The sequence below is a fragment of the Pyrgilauda ruficollis genome, unplaced genomic scaffold (assembly GCF_017590135.1).
Source record: "Pyrgilauda ruficollis isolate IOZ18807 unplaced genomic scaffold, ASM1759013v1 scaffold1, whole genome shotgun sequence".
Classification (NCBI taxonomy): Eukaryota; Metazoa; Chordata; class Aves; order Passeriformes; family Passeridae; genus Pyrgilauda; species Pyrgilauda ruficollis.
In genome coordinates, this window is record NW_024508100.1 from 20,286,605 (window position 1) to 20,306,952 (window position 20,348).

Below are 20,348 nucleotides of genomic sequence, written 5' to 3' on the forward strand. Positions count from 1 at the left end.
GTAAAAGCAGAAAAATCCATGGGAACGCAGATATTTCAAAATCATGTTCTGCCATTTCTTTATTTTTGGTTTAGGTGGTTTATGCAACCATTTTATTTATGCAACTTCAGCGTCTTCATTCATTATCCACTATTAAATTACAACGGTCTCAACCTACATAAAACCACTTCCAATTTGTAAACTGAAGTCATCTGTGAGAAGAAAAAATCCATTTCTCCCCTTGACATTGGTACTTCACTTCCAATGGCCTCACTTTTTCCATAAACTATCAATAAGAAAATTTCTTCATATGGGCAGGCCATGATTGTCTTACAAATCTCCATCTTTAACAAAATATATGTAGAATAAGCTTACCAGTTTAACTTCTGGAGCTTCTAGCATAATACTACTATTATATTAAGAGTTGCACTCTTCATTCACGTTGGTGTAAGCAAGACCAGAATCAGACACTGTACTTAATTTCTCATGGTGTTGACTGGAACAAGAATATATTCTGGAGAAAATGTCTGGAGGAAGAGACAGGAATTGAAAGCCAGTAGGCTAAGAGACCCCAACTGACTTACCTCTGAAGAGCTGCTATCTATTAACAGATATTATATTACTTATTAAATTAATGACAGCTCTATATAAAGTCTATCAAGGGCACTCCAAAGGCCTATTCAGAACTTATTAAATTCAGCAGCCCTGTAAAGCAGTACCATAAATATTATTATGTCATTTACACTAACAGAATACTTTGGCTGCATATAAGCCCACTCCATTATTCTAAAATAATTAAAACTTGTTCAAAATGACAAGAATTTTCTATAAGACAATAATTCAGTTAAACATTAGTGTTTCTTTGGAGACGAGTGAGACTTTTTGACTATCAGAAAAACACACTAACCTGGAAAAAAGAATTCAGCTTAACTGTCAGCACCCTTCTCTACTGTAGCAAAAAATATGACTTGTGAAAACATTCTCAGATATGTTTTTAGCTAAACTAACAGCTTTTTTAGGAGTAGATTACCCACAAAATGTGCATAGAATGATATGTAGGCACATCTGCAACACAAATAATGTGATATATTATCATAATCAGTATTTACTCTTTGTGCTGTATGTAGAAGATGCTGGTGCAAACTGCCTTAGCACCATTACCAGGTATCAAATGAAAAAAACAAAAAAATTCTGTGCTGAGAGAACCTTTACACATTACTAAGATAATTTTCACATGTATATGACAAATTTGAGGTTTAACTCTCAGTCAAAAAGAAGAGTGCAGATCACACACAAATGTTATATTTACTACATTTTCTTCTCTCTCCCAAGTGACCTTTAATTTGCAAACCTTATTACTTCAGATCAGAAATTTAAATTTCCAAAGGGTCCTATGAATGAAGAACCTTGGATACAAGCGACATTTGAGGTGCAGTTTTAACTTCATTTTATGCTTTCTCCACAAATTTGAGAAAGTTGCTCAAGGATAGTGCTAAAGGCTGATTTTGGTGCCAAATTATCTCTTAAAGTATATTGGACAAGCTGCACAAAATTATTTAAGCTCCAAGTTTCCATTAAAATCAATCAAAGTTATTCTGAATGTCTCTGTGGTCCAGATCATAATGACTAAATTTTGCAATTATATTTGTCTGAATCCCCTTTATTTCTAAATTGCTGTCTAACATTGTCAGTACCTAAAATTCCCTGGCTGCTTATATTTCCACCTTAAGGCAAAAATATCCCAATGCTGCCAAGCAGCCTAAAGAACTGGCTCTCAACCAAGTCCCAGCGAGTTCCTCAAACTATAAATAATTACAAATTTACTGAGCCAGAAAGATTTTGAGAGAGAAAGCAAGAAAACAAGCAAGAGACTGATTCCACAGCCTAGCAGCACTCATGGGATAGTGCAGACTTAAACTGAAGCCTCTGCTCAAGACCCAATTATTTACACAAAGCAGAACAATTCCTTCCAAAGACTGAGGAAGCATGCTGTGTCTTAGAAAATTCACCTTTGTGGTCAAGACAGAACCTGACACACAGTAACTGAGTTCATGTCTCTGCTTCAAATTAGAGCATGCACTTGACAAGAGCTGCTCTCTATTTTAGAAGTTTCCATTAAACCTGACCATCAGCTTCTCTCATGGCTCTTTTCAGGAAAGGAGGAATGACATGAGAGGGAACACCCCTGTGAAAAGATGAAAAGGAGACTGGTAAAGTTTTCACACCCAAACTTGGTTGTTTCACATGTGTCGGTAAGGAAACACTTCAACTGCATGCTCCTCTTCAGCATTTTTAATTACTTAGCTTGACAGATTCCTACTCAGTTTATCGACTTTAAGAACCACATTTGTAGACAGTTATGCCAACACTATCTCTGAGATGTGCCAACATGCCCAGCTTTGTTCATGTTCCACATAGGATGCCCAGCTGTTGGAAGCAATGAATTCTACTATATGTGGGGTACAGGAGATGTGGGAACTGACAAACCTAAGCCCTCATCTTTGTGGGGCCAACTGGCCAAAGACCATGAATGCCTCTAAAGGCCAGCAGGAAAAAAGAGATCTCAGTCCATGTTCTGACACATATGTAGCTGTTTTATACAAATAAGTAAGTAAAACATCTCCAGTGAAGAAGCCACTTCCTCAGAATGATCAAAAGCCTCGTGTCTACATAAATGGTTTGGAAAGTGGGAAACATGGATTCAGATCCCTTTTCCAAATCAGGTAGGGAGTAACTAAGACGTTTAATCTGGAATGTACTTTATCCCTGATGGGAAGGCTGCTGTACTGACTGGTGCAGCTCACATCACACTGGGCCAATCAACCAACCAGTATCCAGCCTGAACCCGACCACTACTTTAACAGGAAAGAGATTTCAAACCCAAAAGTGCATAACTTAATTGGTTCTTTGCACTGGGAAAAGAAGATATTTAGATGCTCTCACTCATTACTGTTGAACTTCATAGACTTTTGTCACCTCCGGCAACATTTTGACAATCTCAGAGGTATTGACTGCCAAATGATTAGGAAAGCAATTAACTATCTAGACAGCTTTTTGGATTTTTTCCCTATCATTTAAACAGAGTATTCCTCCAATTTAGAGGTTCATTGTAAAGGTATTAATACAATATGGATGCTTTGGTTGTATAAATACTTGTAAAAGCTGGGTAATTATGAACATTAGTGTAGACCATTAAAAGGGGAGAGACAAAATATTGAAAAGAAGTAAATTAAATCATTGAAAAGAACAATCTGAACACATGGGCAATATGAAACTTGTTCCCATAAGACTGCCCTGAAATTCACCAAATCTCCCTTTCTCCCCTTTTCATTACATCCTCACACACCACAAAGAAAAAAAAAAAAAAAACAAAAAAAAAACCAAAAAAAACTTAAAAGCACGCAGCTTTAAAATAAACTACCAGCATGAGGAATTTTAATTTAAAGTTGCACAAAATGTTCAATAGAAACATGAGATTGAAAACATAGTTGAGTTTGGCTGGAAGAAATGTGATCTTGCTGAAACAGATTACTTAAATGTTGAAGTAAAAAGAATTTAGCTAACGCACAACACATTTGGCAGCAAACCAAAACCACATGTCACACAAATGAAAACTAAAACATCAGCACTAAATCTTGTCCCTTTAGACACTACAGCTTCCATCAGGATGAGGAGTTTATAATTACCAGGCTGAGTAATAAATATGACTCCTGCATTGTTTAGATCAACTGGATAAGCATGATGGAGCTAAAATGAACCAGACGGCCCCAACACTCTCTAAAGCACGAGACAGGGAAGACAAAAAGAGCACTCAAACAAGTCTGGAAGTCTGGAAGGGAGCAGACTTTGATAAAGTAGAGCAGTAATTATTTGAAATGACCTGAACTGGTGTCATCACACAAGTAGAGAGGGCAAAGTTATTACTCGCATGAGACCGTATTTCTGTCTACTCTGCTCAGAGATTTGCGCTACTAGAGAGAAAATCATAACATGTAGGTAAGGCAGAAAAATTCCCAAAATTATTCCAGGTTGCAGAAACTTATACTCAGAGGTCTTTATCTATCTTCTTTTTTCTAAATGTTTGAATTTTATGACCTCAGTACTTAGAGTCATGGAACACCTTGGCAAATTCTGCTGAATTACACTTCTAGGCTAATATCAGGTTTAATCTCTGTGCTTTATTCCAAGTCATAGCATTTATAAATCATCCCATTTGATACACTCACTCTGACGGTCCCTCCTGCATTTCAAACCACATCTACCCGTAACAGCAGTATCGTTTTTAAAAAGTAGCAGCTTCCAGTTTCTCTTTGCAGTCATAATGCAGCCAAGTCAGGGTTTCTTAAGAAGTGTTTTTCTCGTATAGTGGCTATTGGCTCTTCAAAAACTTTTATTTTTTTGCTAGCTTACTTGCTTGCCCATCACTTACATAGGCCCAGCTGCTTTTCTAACCAAGATCACTCATCCTGGATTTTACCCAAATTAGATTTCAGACGCCACTTTGGTTCACATATATATATTAAATATGTAACATGTAAACTTGCCAGTGAAAGTACAAATTATGAAAGGACGCTGTCCTTCATGACCTTCCCACATTCTAAACATTTAAAAAACCCTAAATTCTTGTCATTTCCTGGAAGAACATCAGAAGTCTTTTGCATCAAGCACCTGTAAAATGGCCACAGAATTCAGTGGAATGTCCAGGAAACTGTGATAATATATTATCACATATACATAGAGAACAAGTATGCACAGATATATATATATATGTATATGATATACATAGAGCATTTCATTCCTTGGCTACACTACTTTTTCTAAGCTAAAACAAACACTGTCACAGTGCTTATTAGCCTCGTTAATTATTTAATGAGGAATTTGGGTAGCATGCCAGAGCCCACTGAAGTCAGTGAAAAAGTCTTCACCTAGTGATTACCAGCTTCAGCAGAAGCCTTTGGATTATGTCTGTCTCTGTGGTCAGCCATGGCAAAAAAGTAGCCACCCTGGAGCTGACAGAAACTGTGATGAAGCTCTGGGAAGGATTGTCTCGCTTGTTCTGTGGCAAGCAGTCACATCACCAGAAGCTGGCATCTTCCCAAGGCTTGCTGCTATCAGAATAAAGTAGGAAACTCACATGTTCCAAAGTCCCAAAGGCTGATGGAGATCCTCTAGAGATCAACAGACATAAGAAAGCATTGAAAATGAAGATCCTTTCAGACAGATTAATTTAATATCTGTGCTTAGTGTCTGGGTATTATAGTCCTGGATTGTATAGTCATTAAAAATGGAGCTGCAGCTCTTTTATCTTTTGCTAGCCTCGTACTTTGCATTCAAGCATGACAAGAACCAAGGGTAGAAAAAGGTAGTGCCTTTATTTAATAGAGCTGCATATTAGTGGGCACTTTTAATGCATTTTTTTGAAGCCGGATCCTCAAATATATTTTTCATATGTAATGCTGTATGAAATTCTATAATAGTATTTCAGAAGACTGTGATGCACTATCAAAAAAAAAAATTAAAAATAGACAGCGTTCTAATCCTTCTATCAAGCAGGCAGCAGTTCCTATTTCAAGCCAGGTAAAATAACTGTGAAGTACAGGAAATTAATGTTTATGCAGACTACTCTATATTCTCAAAAAAGCTAGCCAGAGGAATTACCAAAATCAGCCAGAGGTTGTGTGCATGTTAACACCCTAAATACCTAGCATGCTTTAGCACACATAGACACGCACTTTCTTCACACGTTCCTGAGCATCACAGTTGCTGAAACGCAGGGAAGTCAGGAGTAGAGTTATGGTTTCAAGACACAGCACAAATCACACTGACTGCCAAGCTGTCTTTAATTTTTTATTTTTAACATTTTTTGCCTAGCAGGACAACTCCGGGGATGGTCATGGGTAATAAGCTCCTGCTAGAGAGGAATCCTGACAAACAACGAGTTCATGGCTTGATCCAACAAAGAGTAATTTTAATACTTCAACAAGCATCTCCCAGATAGGCAAAAAATACTGGCATGGACAGCAATGAAGCAATTTTTAATTCCCATTTTAACATGTTACAGAGTTGTCAGTTATTCTTCTGTTATCCAGTTAATACTGGATATAATAAAAAGGTCTTAGTCTAAGGCTGTGCGAAGTGTCTACAAGAAGTGTACTGTAGCACTCAAAAGTCCCACAGCTGAGTCACTTGAATGTCTCCAAGCTACTTTAGAGATAACAGTGTTTCCCTGAATCTCCTCTAAAACATACTCCCAGGATACTCCCAGAGCTTGGATTAAGCAGCCTCAAATTTGTCTTTTATTTTTGCCTGTGACAAGAGAATTTGCCTCTGCCTGTCCATGGAATGTTGAGGATCCAGTAGGTTTCTATATGTGGAAAGACTATATATTTGGGACCGGAATCTGCTTTTAATATTAAATTAAGAGATTGGACATTTTACAGGCATAAATTAAAAAATAGGGTGGTTTTGTTGTTTTTATTTTTAATTTGAAATAATGCCTAATATGATTTTAACCAGAAACCAGTTCCTTAAAGTGCATATTGTTCTAAGCAGAAGCATTTGTGAAAATGCAGGTAATATCTACTGCAGATATTATTTTAAAACAGTCAATTACTTTAAAAATAGCATATCATGCAGTAGCAAACCAGATTATCTATTTTTTTTTTTCTTCTAATGGTCATTAAAGACAAAATGCCTAGTAAAAGCATAAAGAATTCTCTGACAGCTTTTAGCACCCAGCAGATGAAAAGGGATTATAAAAAATGTGACCATTTCCTCATCTCAGATAACAGGAATTTATATTTTTCCCTTCTCTTCTTCACTTCTTTATTTATTTATTTATTTTCCCAGGTGGAAGACTCTTAGCTTTTCCTTTCAGAAACTGCATGAGACAATGCAGTACCAAATTCACATTTAAAGATCTGGTAAAAAAAAGTTCACCGTTTGATGCTCAGTTAAAACTACTGACACAAACAAGTCCATGAAATGCTGTGGAATGCCTTAGGATGGCAGAGAGGTTATGTAAGCACAGCATTGCATCTATGACTAAAACCTTTGGGTTTCTCATTTATATACACCACAATACAACACTCTTCAGCTGCTTCTCATTCAGTGAGCCTTTAAATTATTATTTCAAATAGCTGGAATAAACAGGCATCTACAGTAGCCTTTAGATTGTCACTCAGAATGAAACATCTAGAACATTATGCTGGTGTATTAAGGGTAGGAACTGTCCCTTGAACCCACCTCTAAATTCCTGAATAAAAACGGAGACTTTCCCACCCGTTCCATTTCTTTTCTGCTCTCTGGTGTTGTGCTAAGAGGCTTACACACTTTTAAAAGTGGAAATAATAATAATAATAATTAAGAATAATAATACTTCCTAATTTCCTGATAGGAGTCTGAGGAACCTATTGTCTTAGAACAACTGAGAATAGATACAAGAAAGAAGAAGGAGGGAATGTGTTAGAAGACAATTACCCCTCTTGGATGAGAGAATCAGCACCAAGCAATTGAGACAAACAAAGAAGAACTAGCAACATTCAGGGCAATCATTCAGTCAGAACATACATTGCCTTCATGTCATCTAGGTATTTAAGAGATGGACAGTATGCAATTTTTAAAATTAAAACAAAGAAAGCGCTAAATGAAGATACTTAACTCCAGGAAACTACCTTCACATCAAAGATCATAAATGCAAGCAGTCTTTAAAATTTTACAGCATACACCAGTTTTTAACTGATTTCTATTGAACCATACATGAAGGTCAGTGGTCCATAGCACTGAATTTTATCTTCAATCAAGTCTATTAGTCATAGCACTACAAAATTGTAAAATACTTAATTTACAGTCTGTGAAAAAGCATAGATTAAGCAGATGGAACAGGGGACACCCACGTTTTCCCAAACAAATTGCAGATAAGGACATGTGATCTCTACTGCTTCAATCAAAAAAAAAAAAAAAAGCATGGGGAGGACCAAATATGTATGTATATACATTAAAAAATCCAATCTCTCCAGCTGCACAACTTCACTAAAGTGTTCAATGTTCTCTGATGTGCACAATAATCCCAGGTAAGAGGGGAATTGATTTACATTGCTTTCACAGTGTTAAATGCTCTAATTATTAAATAGCCCTCAACATATGGCAAGGAATTAAGGAATGTAAATCAGGAGCCATGTGCTACACAGTAATCACATAAATGGTTCCCAAATAGCAATACCACTCCTGGAAGACTAGCAGAATCATACTTTTGTGATTTACACACAATTTCCACAAACTAGTGGTGAAATACTCTGCAAACTATTAATAGGGTGGCAGTGGTAAACAAAATTTCTTTTAGCTGCTGATTAATTTCATTAGAGCATTAACATGGAAAAAAAACCAGATATAAAAATGTGTTTAAAGATTAAACTTGGCATACTAAAGTCCTTTGGTTCTTATAATTAAAATTTATTAGACTTTTGACAGTATTAATTCAAAATCTTCTGCTGATGCTTTAATTTAGCAGTTTGGTGAATAGTACAGCAACACATCCTCTGTACCTGTTTCTTGAGATGGATGACTCATTGTTGAACAACACTAATATCAGAAATTTAAATGCATGCATATACCATAATAATAAAATATCTATTCTACTTTCAAGTTTCCAAAGAATATCTGAAAAAACTATCATACAGCTATTTAAATCTGCCAGTTGTTTAAAAGTGGTCAATGGTTAGTATGAAAATTTTATCTCCTTCTTTCACTCATCATCTCTTTTGTTCTGCCCTCCTTCCCTCTCCCATGTTTCTTGTTCACAGTGGTTTTTCACCTTGGTTTGTATTACCCCAATGCCAGGTTATTTAAAAACAGGGTTTTTTCTACTTAATAATGTATGTTATTTGGAGTATTTAGAAGCTACTGTTAGATATTAATTGTAGCCACGAATACTGACAATTAAAACAGACCAAAATACTGGGAAAAAAATAAAAGCGTGTGCTGTTTTAATATACAGACAATTACAATGTCCTTCTGCATGATCCTTTTTGATGAAACACGTCTCTCTCCACACTATTAATTCTAAAAATTGGATGCACTAGATTGTGCATTGAAAAGGTTATTCTTAAAGACAGTCGCGAAATGGTAGCATTGCAAGAAAACAGAAACAGGAATATGTAGTCCTAGCACCTAGGAGTCTGCCTTCACATCATTTCAACCACCTCCATCCAGTTTCACTGGATAAGAAATCTTTCAGGCAGCCGGATGTCAGCAGCTGTACCTGGGAGGAGGGGAAGGCAGTGCTGGGTATCCAGCCACAAAAACACCCCACATAGCTGCATCTACATGGCAGGTCTCACCTGGACTTGGCTAACACTATACTCAGACAGAGTAATAAATTCATCAAATTAAATTCATCAAACCAGCCACAAAAACACCCCACATAGCTGCATCTACATGGCAGGTCTCACCTGGACTTGGCTAACACTATACTCAGACAGAATTAAATAAATTCATCAAATCTTGGTCAAAAAAGACAGATGGGCTTTTTTTTATAAGAATGGATAAAATAGATAGATATTTCAAAAAGAAAAGGGCAATATAAAAACAGAAGAACGAAACGGGAGGAACCTTGGAAGGTGTCTCAGGGCACTTCAGAGTGGCTGTGATTAGAGGTTCCTGGGTGCTTCCTGAGGAGGTGTTGATCTCTAGGATACACAGTGTTCTGCAGCTTTTCACTTCCCTGTACACTGCTGAAGTAAACTGAAAAGTATTTGATTAAATACAGCACCTGTCCTTTAAAATACTGTCTTTTCACATATTTAACCCTTTCCAGGACTTCAGCATAAGGTGATAGTAGGAAAAATGCGGCTAAGACCATAAACAAGGATATTTCCACTTCAATTTTGCAGATTCTGTCTACCCAAAATCTTATATTTTTCAGTGGGGTCTTTATGAATAATAAGCTCAAGAGTTGTACAACACTGTGCATCCTGCTGTTCTGGAGCAGTTAAAACTTTTCATTTACACAGACTTCTTTCCTTCAGCTGTATATTCAAGATCTAATATACTACATTTTTTTTTCACCTTTTCCAAGTAAGATGGAAAGCTGCAGCCATTATTTCAATGTCTTGCTGGCTGTCAGTTAAAGAATCTTAGAACAACTGCGTCTAAAAAGAACCTTTGGAAGGTCCAAAGCAGGGCAATCTCTGAAGACACAGCAAGTTACCCAGGTCATATTCTGTCAGACTGTGAGGGTCTCCACAAAGATGGAAACTCCACCACAACTCTGAGCAGCCATTATCTCTGCAACTGTTGAAAATGATCAGCATTAGCCTAATAGCTATGACTTTGCCTAGTAAAGCTGAGGAGGAGAAGAAAATCATTCTTTTTTTTTTTTTTTTGGTCCTTTTAGATTATGTCTCACAAAGAGACAGTATTGTTACACTGTTTTGCCACAATCAGGCCTTGAATGCAGTAGAAACCCGTTGTGCTATGAATGAATGTCTTGTAGCAGATTTTTCTTTATGGGTGCTAAAACACAGAAAATATATTTAAATGTATATTTACCATTAGAGGGCTCCAGAAGAAAGGTTACAAAAACTCCAACCTTTTCTACACAAAGAAGTTGAAGGAGTTATACGCGCCCATTTAATCCCAAGTTTTTAGTTTTCATTGAAAACAAAATGTGAAAAATTGCCCATTAATTGTCTTGAAAGTTATGCTTGACTATTTGCTTAAATATTGGTTGTTGCCACACAAACAAAAAATCAACATCACTAAATAGTGATGCTAGTCATATCACAGTGTGATATAATTGCCATTTTTCCTTAAATCAAACATATTCTAAGGTCCATTTTTTCACCTTTGTGAAGTTCAGTGTATTCCAAACATTGTCTGCATCCCATACATCTAAACCCAAAATGTCAAAGACCATCAGTGCTTTATTATAAAGTGATTTAATAGCTCTTCACCAAAATTTTCACAATATCTACATATTATATATATATATATACATAATATATAATAGGTGATTATATAACTGAAAAAGAGATCTCTATAGCTTCCTTCTTACATTCTTAATTAGCATTCTTTTTTTGGTACATCTTACTTAAGAAAATACTTGAAATGTAATTCTCTGTGTGTCTCCTATAAAAATAATATACAAAACTGAGTACTCCATGGATGCATCACAGCAGTAAACATGAAAGCATTTGCCTGATATTCTTTATAAGTACACCTTTTAGTGTAACCCCAAATACTATTAATTTTGTATTGCAAAATCTCTTTGTTTCTACAGATTGAATAATAATTTTGTTCTTTGTAAGCAACATCTACATTGATTACGACATTTTAAATTAACATTTTGCTTGGTTAAAATCCACTAGTAAAAACCCATGAAATCCATTAAAATACCCAAAGTTATCCTGGATGAATTTCTAATGCGCTTAAATATTTCTGAAAATGTTTTAGATTTACATTAGTTAAATAATAATTATATTTCTAATTCAGGTAGCTTTATGGCAATTGTATCATTACACAAGGGTAATAAAAACTTTGGAACTATGATATTGCATTCCTTTGGTACTTAGCTATTTAAACTAGTCAGCCTGAATGAGAAAGTGGTTGTATATTTCAGATAGAAAAAAAATCATTGCAAGATTTAACAAGATAAAAGGCCTTAGTGGAAAGCAGTCAACAGTAGAATACCTTGGATACCACAAATAACTGCATCACAGAGAAAAGGTGATGGTTTTGATGTCTTTGTCCATCAAATCTGGCTGAAAAAAAGGAACCACCCTGTCAGTCTGATTTACAATGAGCACCAATGAGCCACAGAGAAATCTGCAGTATCTGCTTTCACAGCTTCCTTGCAGATAAGACAAAAGTAAGCAAAGCTCTAATTCAGCCTTGGTGTCGTCAGCAGTAATTCCAGCATTAGAAGCAAATGCCGATGCTTTGCCAGGAGAGAAAAAAAAGCACAAACATACATGTTCAGTGAACTGGGAGAGCCTCCCAGACTAGCTCCTCTACAGGCACATCTAACTACTGTACAGTACCTACATTTCTGATAACTCATCTGAGGCAGAGCATTTGACTCTGTGGGATGGTGCTGTGCAGGCCCAGGAGTTGGGCTCAATGATCCTTGTGGGTCCCTTCCAACTCAGCTTATTTTGTGATTCTGTGACTGTTTTGCTTTGCACCGTGCAACACTTTCCCCAATTGTCCTACCCTGCACAGTTGTAGCATTAATTTTATTTTTACATCTTCACTGTTGATTTATTCACAGACTTCCAATAAATAAATAACCAAATAACCTCTGTATAGCTACTCAGCCCTATCGCATACGAGACAATTTTTCTGGTTTGTTCTTTAGTATCAAAGAGATTTCTGTAGGTTTTTTATCCTTCCACTTTCCTAATGAATCGTTCCCTGGAATGCTTATAGCTACTGAGTTAGTTCTGCTCTTGCATCTTAGCACTGCCTGTCTGCATGCCCTGGATAAGTTATTAATGAGATTTTCATATCCTGCTCTCTATTGCTTCTCCATTTTTTACAAGGAATGCTTTTTGCCAATATACATTATCCACAGCTCTAACATAAGTTTCTCACTGACTCCTCTGGAAGCACCATTATGGCCAGATTCCATGTGGCCCTTCCAGGTATGCCCAAAAGAGGAGCATACATACAGTAGTTTATCCCTTTGTGTCCCAGCATAGCTACAAAGACAGTGGGCTTTCAGATGATGCAAGTGCTGCTCTGAATTGCTCTGCACTAGCACTGGCAGAGAGATATTACCATTTCCAAAAGATTAACCTGGATCAAAAAAAAAGGCTAAGGAAGCAACCAGAAATGAGATGGGGAACTGCACTTTTTTCCTTTAAAAACAGTAGTGGAAGATTTCTAGTAGTGCTCTGCAGAAAAAAAAAATAGACAAAGAACCTTCCTTTATGATTCTCTGAATTTGCATTAAGCATGTTTGGGGCTGACAAACACCACTAGGTTTGGCTAGGGGACTAGCCAAACGAGGATCCCCCAGCTAGAGACTGCTATAGCTACAAACTCTTCTGAAGCTCATTAAAAACTCTGAATCACAGCAATGTATAAATACAGTGCCCTAAATTCAACATATTCCAGATTATCAGCATATGACCATGGCTGTGTCTCCTGGCAACTCAAAACCTCCAACTATTTGATGAACACACACACACACATATATATGGATACAGGTCTCCTGATCTGGGCAGGAGACAAAGGTAATCTGTGAAAAAATGGGTTTCCCTTGTGCTCATATTGGTGAGCACATCACACAATTTTTAATCACCAAGTCTGATATTCTACACCATTACACTGATTCTGTGCAATGAAATATCCAGTTTTCCAAAGATGAAAGATCACACCTGCAAGTGCTTACTGCTGACCATCTCTCTGATAGAAATAGTCAGCAAGAATTCCTCTCCATTCTTTTCAGTTTTCATCTTCAACTGATTTACAAAATGTTCCAAAGAAAGAGGATTTGGTCTGTCTGTATGAGAAATGCAATGCAAATGCTTGCTTAAAGCAATCAGGACATTTGAAAGCAGAGATGGTTCCTTCAAAATAGATTCACAGTGCATTTAATTTTCACCTACCTACTGTCTTATCTTCCTCTTTTTTTAACAACCAGCATTCAACTCTTTGGTTACAATAAGAATGCCGTTCCTGAAGCTGGTCAAACTGACCACAGTTTGCAGAAGGATCCTGACATTTTCATAGATCTTTTCAATGTCAATATGGCACTTGAAATTATAGGATATGAAGTCCATTCTTCTGTCCTTGTAACCTCCCTCTTGTTTGTTTTGCTGTTTGGTTTTTTTTCTCCAACATTTAAGTTTTCTGTTCAGTTCTGGTTTTTAAGTTTCCAAGAGTAGAAAAGACAGAAGTTCTTTAGCAATTGGAAAGGCTAATTTCAGATGTGAGAAAGTAAAGAAGACTGAATAACTTATAGAGATAGTCACAATACTGAAGTATCCAGCATTATTATCGTGTCTGTTCATGGGGCAGAGGGGAGCAGACAAATAATTCAATCACTAACAGATATTTTGGTTCCTTGCTTAGTTTTAGTGCCCATTAATGTGTGGATTTCCTTTTCTACATGCTAATAAAAAGCAAAAGATTCACGAAAAAATGTTACCCTAAGTGTATTGCAAACATACAGCAAATAAAAAGAAGAAAATACCTTCATGACTTGTAGAAAGTCATAAACAAATAAGGTCTGTATGACTTGCCATTTGCATGGCTATATTTCATACAAATTAATGCTAATGATACAGTAAAATTTGTTTTGAAGTCAAACATGTAATGTATTTTGATGACTAAACAGAAATGGTATGGAATGTTTGGGTAAAATAGTTCACTTCAGAGCTGAAAGTGCAGTCAAGAGTGTTCCAGCTGCAATCCTGTGCTTAGCATAAAATGAGTACAGAGAAAAGATTATCTCCCCTTGAATAAACCCATGCTCATCCATATCAATACAGCAGGCTGGGGTATATATCTAAGTCATATGAGATGTCTCTGGCTTCAGGAGATGGTGCAGTGTCATTTTCTCCCTGCCCACACCCATTTTGCAGGTCATTTCATCATTGTAGTGTTCATACACCACTCAAGATCACAGCTGCTAGGATAGCCAACAGCCAACAGCCAAAACCTGTTTATCTGACTGAGGTGTACCACCAGTAAAAGTTAAACCTTCCTCAAGAGCCTATAGAAAATAGTCTGTTTTGAATTGCATCAGTAAAGCATCAAGTTGCATGCTGTCAGTACTCACACTAAGTCTCGCAGTAAAATTAATTACAAATCTATCCCTTAATTCAAGAACTACCTCCCAATCAGACATTCACTTAGTTGAATTTAATATACAGACTTTCAAGAAGCCTGTACATTTCCCTTTTGTTGGTCAATAACTAGATAAAATGTCGGTATCAACCCAAAACATTTCATTACTAAAGGAGCAGTTTTCTACCATGAGCTAAATTCTTGCTATAAAGCACCTCTGAAAATGTCTTTCACAGCAAGTGAAAGTGGGCTGATGAACAGCTCTTGCTTTCAGATGACTTTAGAAGGATCTCAGACCCTGGACTATTTCTGTTTTACACGTTAGGCCAGATTGTGATGCCAGTCATAGCAGTGATATGCGCACGATAATGCAAACTGCTGTGCCAAAGTAAACACCCTGCTGCATTCAAATGATCTATTTCAGATTCATATAAAGGGAAGTGAAACACAACTGAGACTAGGTATCTTAAATTAATGATGTGTGGCATGGTCAGAATGCAGTAATCTCTTGCAAAAACACTTTTAGAAATTCCCAGGCTTACTAGGTATGTAGTGTTAAAAAAAAAAAAGGTTCATTGTTTCCACATCTCTTTTCAGACTACAGGTCAATAAAGAAAAAGGAATAAACTGCTAGAAAACTCCTGAAATATGAAACTACATAATTACTAAGCAATATGTACAAAAGTCTTGTTTGGTATGTTTTGTATCATGAATTATCACAACTGCCATTTACAAGTGTTCTTTTAAACTGAATCCATCCATCCACAACTGAAGTATTCTTGAAGATTAAGATTAATGTGTCATGAATCACCACGGTTTAATATGCATGACACAGTTTCATTTCACACATATTCTGCATGGGTTGATTGCCATGTATACCAATATCAAACAGATGTTAATTCTTTAATTTTTTTTGCTCTCAGAGTATGTTTTAATTATCTATGAGGCTTCATAAAGAAAAAGAGGGAGGTTATTTTGAAGCAAATTTAGTGACAGATATAAAAGAAAAATCCATTAGATCTTTTCTTTATTTCATGTTCTCAACAATATTATTTCAATATTAAAAAAAATAATTGGTATGCAAAGAAACTGCAGACTGCTCTCATTAAATGGCTCATTCCTTTAAGCAAGAAAACTGGCTATTTTTCTAATAAAATGCATTATTTTAAAAGTCCCATCAATTCAACATGAGCTTGGTGATATGAAATGTTTCTGCAAGTCATTGTATGTTTATACTATCCCTAAATTCTTACATCTGAGTATTTTGCAAAGAAATCAAAACTCCATGTTAAACATTACTATATAAATTCTGGCATCAGTAGTGCTATAGGTCCCCTGTATCATCCAAATTAAGAAATCTTTGACTACAAAATATTTCACAAGCCTTCACTGTAAAGAGGCCAGAAATGGAAATGAAAAGACATCCTAGTTTAAAAGCAATGTATAATGAGAAAGCTGTTTTAGTCAGCATCAGCTCCCACTTTCTGCTGTGTCAGATTCAAGCCACAATTCCCCAGGACCAGAACAGCAACAGAGCCACAGGTCAGGATGGAATAGTGTTGGATAAAAACTCTGAGCTTCAGCAAATGCGTAATTTGATCAGAGCTGTTATTGTAATTTCCATGGAAGCTGGAGCATGTCTCTAGCTTTGGGCCTGATCTTCCTGAAATCAACAGGAACAGGAATGGCTCCCAAGGATTTTGTACTAGAATTAGTTTCACCAAGCTGAAACAGTCTCTAGGTTGAAAATTACAATTACCAAAACTGTTACAAATAATAATAATGGCAGTATAAGTGTATATTTGAATCATGCATGTCAATGTTAGATAGTATAAATACAGATAAACAATAGTAGTAGACAAAATATTGTCAAAACTAAGATATTCAGCCCCTCCCTATGTCACATTTTTCTGTACACAGTAATATTTTCAACACCATAAAATTATTTAAATTTCTTGCCTATATAACACATACTGACATAAGATGGCATACAGCTTTAAAATCAAAATGAGAACTGACATTTTGAAAAATAACTGACAGTCATGGCACAAGAGTGCAGTGACCTCTGTCCTTCAATATTCTCTTTTTCTGTATTTTTTTTCCAAATGCTCAAATAAGTGCAAGGTGCCCAGAAACGAAATGTATATTACCAGCGACACCCTAATTCCAAAGAAGTCAAAATCACAACATTTTCACTGAACTTATTGGGCCAAGGAACGAATCTACAATGTGGAATTTATATGCATCTCACAAAACTCTTGTGCAGATTTCTGAAAACATACACCTATCAGATTGCAGGGAATTAAGCCTGCATTCCTTGTTCAACCAAAATTCCCTGACTGGAATAACAGCTTTAGATGTTATTTTTGTTCACATTCTGTTTTACTATGTTAAAACACCCGATTTTTTTTTTCCTTTTACTTAAGATAAATGTGTGAAAATGCCTTCTTTCCATTCATAGATGTTATCTTCCTCAAACTTCAAATGATTCATCTGGGTGAATGTAGTTATAAATAATTTATCAAGATACATACCAGTTGTTAGGGAAAAAAAAACCCTGAAGGAAGAATATCACTGCATAAAATCTGAACATTAAAATTGATTTTTTTAAATCAATCTTTAATTGGTTGTATTACCTCCTAATCCAGGTCTGAGGCGATTATCATAACCATCCAGAAGTCTGTCTAGAATTCTTGTAAAGATGGTGATGTTATTCTTAGCTTCGTCTTCCAGGGAGTCAGCCAGCACTGATCTAAATGGATATTTTACATTTTAGAAGGTGCTAAGTATGTTTTCACATACACTCAACATGCATTTTTTTTGTGCTGGCCTTTACTTGCTGCATTCCAACAGGAAAGGTGTATTTAACAGTATACAAATACACAATTTATATATAACAAGTTCAGACATATAAGGGTCAACAGCATACTATTTAAAACATCCAGGAAGTCATTTTCCAGTAGCCTCTACTTGTAGGCATCATCGCATTACTGAGAGTGTTGCTTCAAGCTCCACAAACACAGTTAGTGGAGGCTGTGCTGGTGCAAAACCTTAGAAGAGCTTCCCAGGCTCTGGTGGCATGTCACTCCTGGGCTGATAACCCGGGATCCCATGCACAAACCCATCTCCTTCCAGCTCTATCTTATCTGTCCTCACTTAGGCATACTCCATCTCTGGATAAATCCTGTGGATTTGCCTCCACCCAATGGTCATGTAATGTACATGACCAGAAGAACTAACATGAGGGAAAACTCCAGCGATCATGCTCAGGGAGTCCTCTGACGCCAGCAGTTGGTGGGAGGGAACACCAGTGCTGACTAGCAAGCTGCAGGATAGCTGTGGCCAGCCTTCATCTTTCTAAAACGCTATTTTGTCATAAAAAGCACTATCTGATATTCCATTAGATGCAGACAAACCTTACAAAAGTTGGATGGAAAAAGGAATCATAAATGAAGTGTCAAGAAGAATCTGTAGATCACTGATTGTTTCAAACTTCCCCAATAAAGAGACATTACAGCCTTTATGGATCAAATCTCGGTGGGACATGCTATAGGGGCTGGAATATGAACCTGCTGCCCTGCCAGCCGTGGTGCCCCACAGTCCTCTGGCACCTGGGCACCCAGAACACAGGGTTTGAACCCTGACATGCAGAAAGCCTTACACATGCAAATGTTACCGTGCCAACAATTTTAAGCACGATGCATGTGAAATAAATGAGCTCATCAGTCTTATCTGCTTAAAACCAGCATATTGGTATCAAGGAAGTAAAGCATCAAATGCTACTCGCATTACCATTTACACCTTTTTCAGCTACCTAAATTTTTAATCCTAAATGTTTGAGTATTAATCATCTCGAAATGAAGGCATTCTGAATGCCATAAAAGCCAGCATGTTTTCCTCCTCCTCCTCCTCCTCCAAACCAAAAGTAGGTTTAGGTGATATTTTCTCTAAAGCAAGCTATAAAAGGATTAAAGGCTGTATGTTGGTCCCCAGCTCAACAGCATAAAAAAGTATTTAAATGTAAATCATTGCAGTCTGTGCTTTCCATCATAAAAACCATAGAATCGAGCCAAATCAGATAATCTGCAAAGAACCCATGAAAATGTCATGTGTGATTTTATTCATGTGTCAGTTTTTTCTTAGTTGCAATTACTGGATGGTTCCTTTTTGGTTTGTAAAATGTATCATTGTACTCAGGGACAACCAGAGTACATCTCAGTTTTTAAACTCAAGATTCCACTAAAAATATTAGATCAATGCAATTACATCAAATTAGGGTCGAATCTTGCAAACTTTTCTCAGGCATAAAGTCTTTAATAATGCTTATAGTCTCTTTGACGTCAGAAAGATTACTCACTTGAGTAGGGTTTGCAGGATCTGGCCCACTGTGACTCAACTAATACTGCACCATAGTTAGGTATAAAGTGAAATAGAAAACATAGTTTCAGAACATATTTTGTTTGCTGGGAAACAAACAAAAATATTGGAGACATGTTAAATCATAGGAAATTTGCATTATATAGCATACAGTCTTTACCATATTAGGACAAGACGTACTGCAGCCACAACCAAAGCAAGTAAATCAAAGTTACAAACTACAATTAATTATGTGTTTAGGGACTGTGAGCAACACAAAAGTATAATGTAATAAAAATTACTTGTCCTTATACTGTCACTTTAGAAATTGAGAACTTTACACAACATAAGAAAAGTTGATTAATAAATGATGCTATTGTTTTATTCTATGTAATTGTGAAGTTGTATGCTATCTCCACCTAGAGGTTTAAGGTTTAAGCATCATTTTGAATTCTATTATGCTTGACCAAAAAAAAAAGAAAAAAAAAGGCATGCCCATATTAATAAATATATGAACATTATTTTAAGGACAGTGATTTTCAGTGTGACTTAATAAAAATCTGTTTCTCCATTTTGTATGGTACAGAACCACAGTTATGCAGTAACTGAAGTCTTTAAGATCCAAAAAGGCATTTAAAGAAATTGTTATTTTAATGGTGGAATAAAGCATCAATTCACAAACCCTTTAAGGACAAGAGATCAGGCTTTTAAGGTCCCTAAACTACATTCTGCTGCATTTGCTCTCGAAACTATGTAATACTGCATTCAAACAGCTAAGAAAGATTTTTTATTACGTTACTACACACTATACTTTTATAACCCCTCAACCAAGCTTACCCTTATCAGATTGTAACATACACGTTCACACTGAACAACAAAACTAAATATCCTCTCACCTTGTTGGTAGCCACACCAATAAAACGAGAAGAACCAACTGCATCTCGGAGAGTGCCAGCTTCTTCTTCATCGCTGCTCTTTGCAAAACCTAACGGTGCAAGAAAAACACAAACCCACTCTCAGCCACACTCAGTCTCCGCCAAGCAGCGCTTTCAACTTAAACCGGAGGAAAATATGTCACTTCACTGGAGAAAGGAAACCACTGGATTTCTGCAGCACTTTTCAGTACTAGCAACTTATTGTATCTCCATCTTTCCCAACGATCCTGCTCTGTGCAAGGAGGCAATGTATGATCAGAAGTGGCATGTGAGCCGGCGCATCAG

At 36.5% G+C, this 20,348-nt stretch overlaps 1 protein-coding gene across 2 annotated transcripts in view; it reads right to left on the bottom strand.

Annotated features, from left to right (window-relative positions):
* GABRA2 (gamma-aminobutyric acid type A receptor subunit alpha2) overlaps positions 1–20,113 on the bottom strand; it is a 57,961-nt gene extending 37,848 nt beyond the window's left edge. Inside the window, exons 1-2 of one of the 2 annotated variants that reach the window (XM_041476534.1) lie at positions 20,025–20,113; positions 17,409–17,524 (exon numbers count right to left, since the gene is read on the bottom strand). In XM_041476534.1, the coding sequence (XP_041332468.1) occupies positions 17,409–17,524; positions 20,025–20,095 (187 nt within the window). In that variant the 5' untranslated portion in view covers positions 20,096–20,113. The remainder of the gene's footprint in view (positions 1–17,408; positions 17,525–20,024) is intronic. The other variant, XM_041476453.1, reaches the window with a different exon arrangement.
* Between the last annotated feature and the right edge of the window lie 235 nt (positions 20,114–20,348).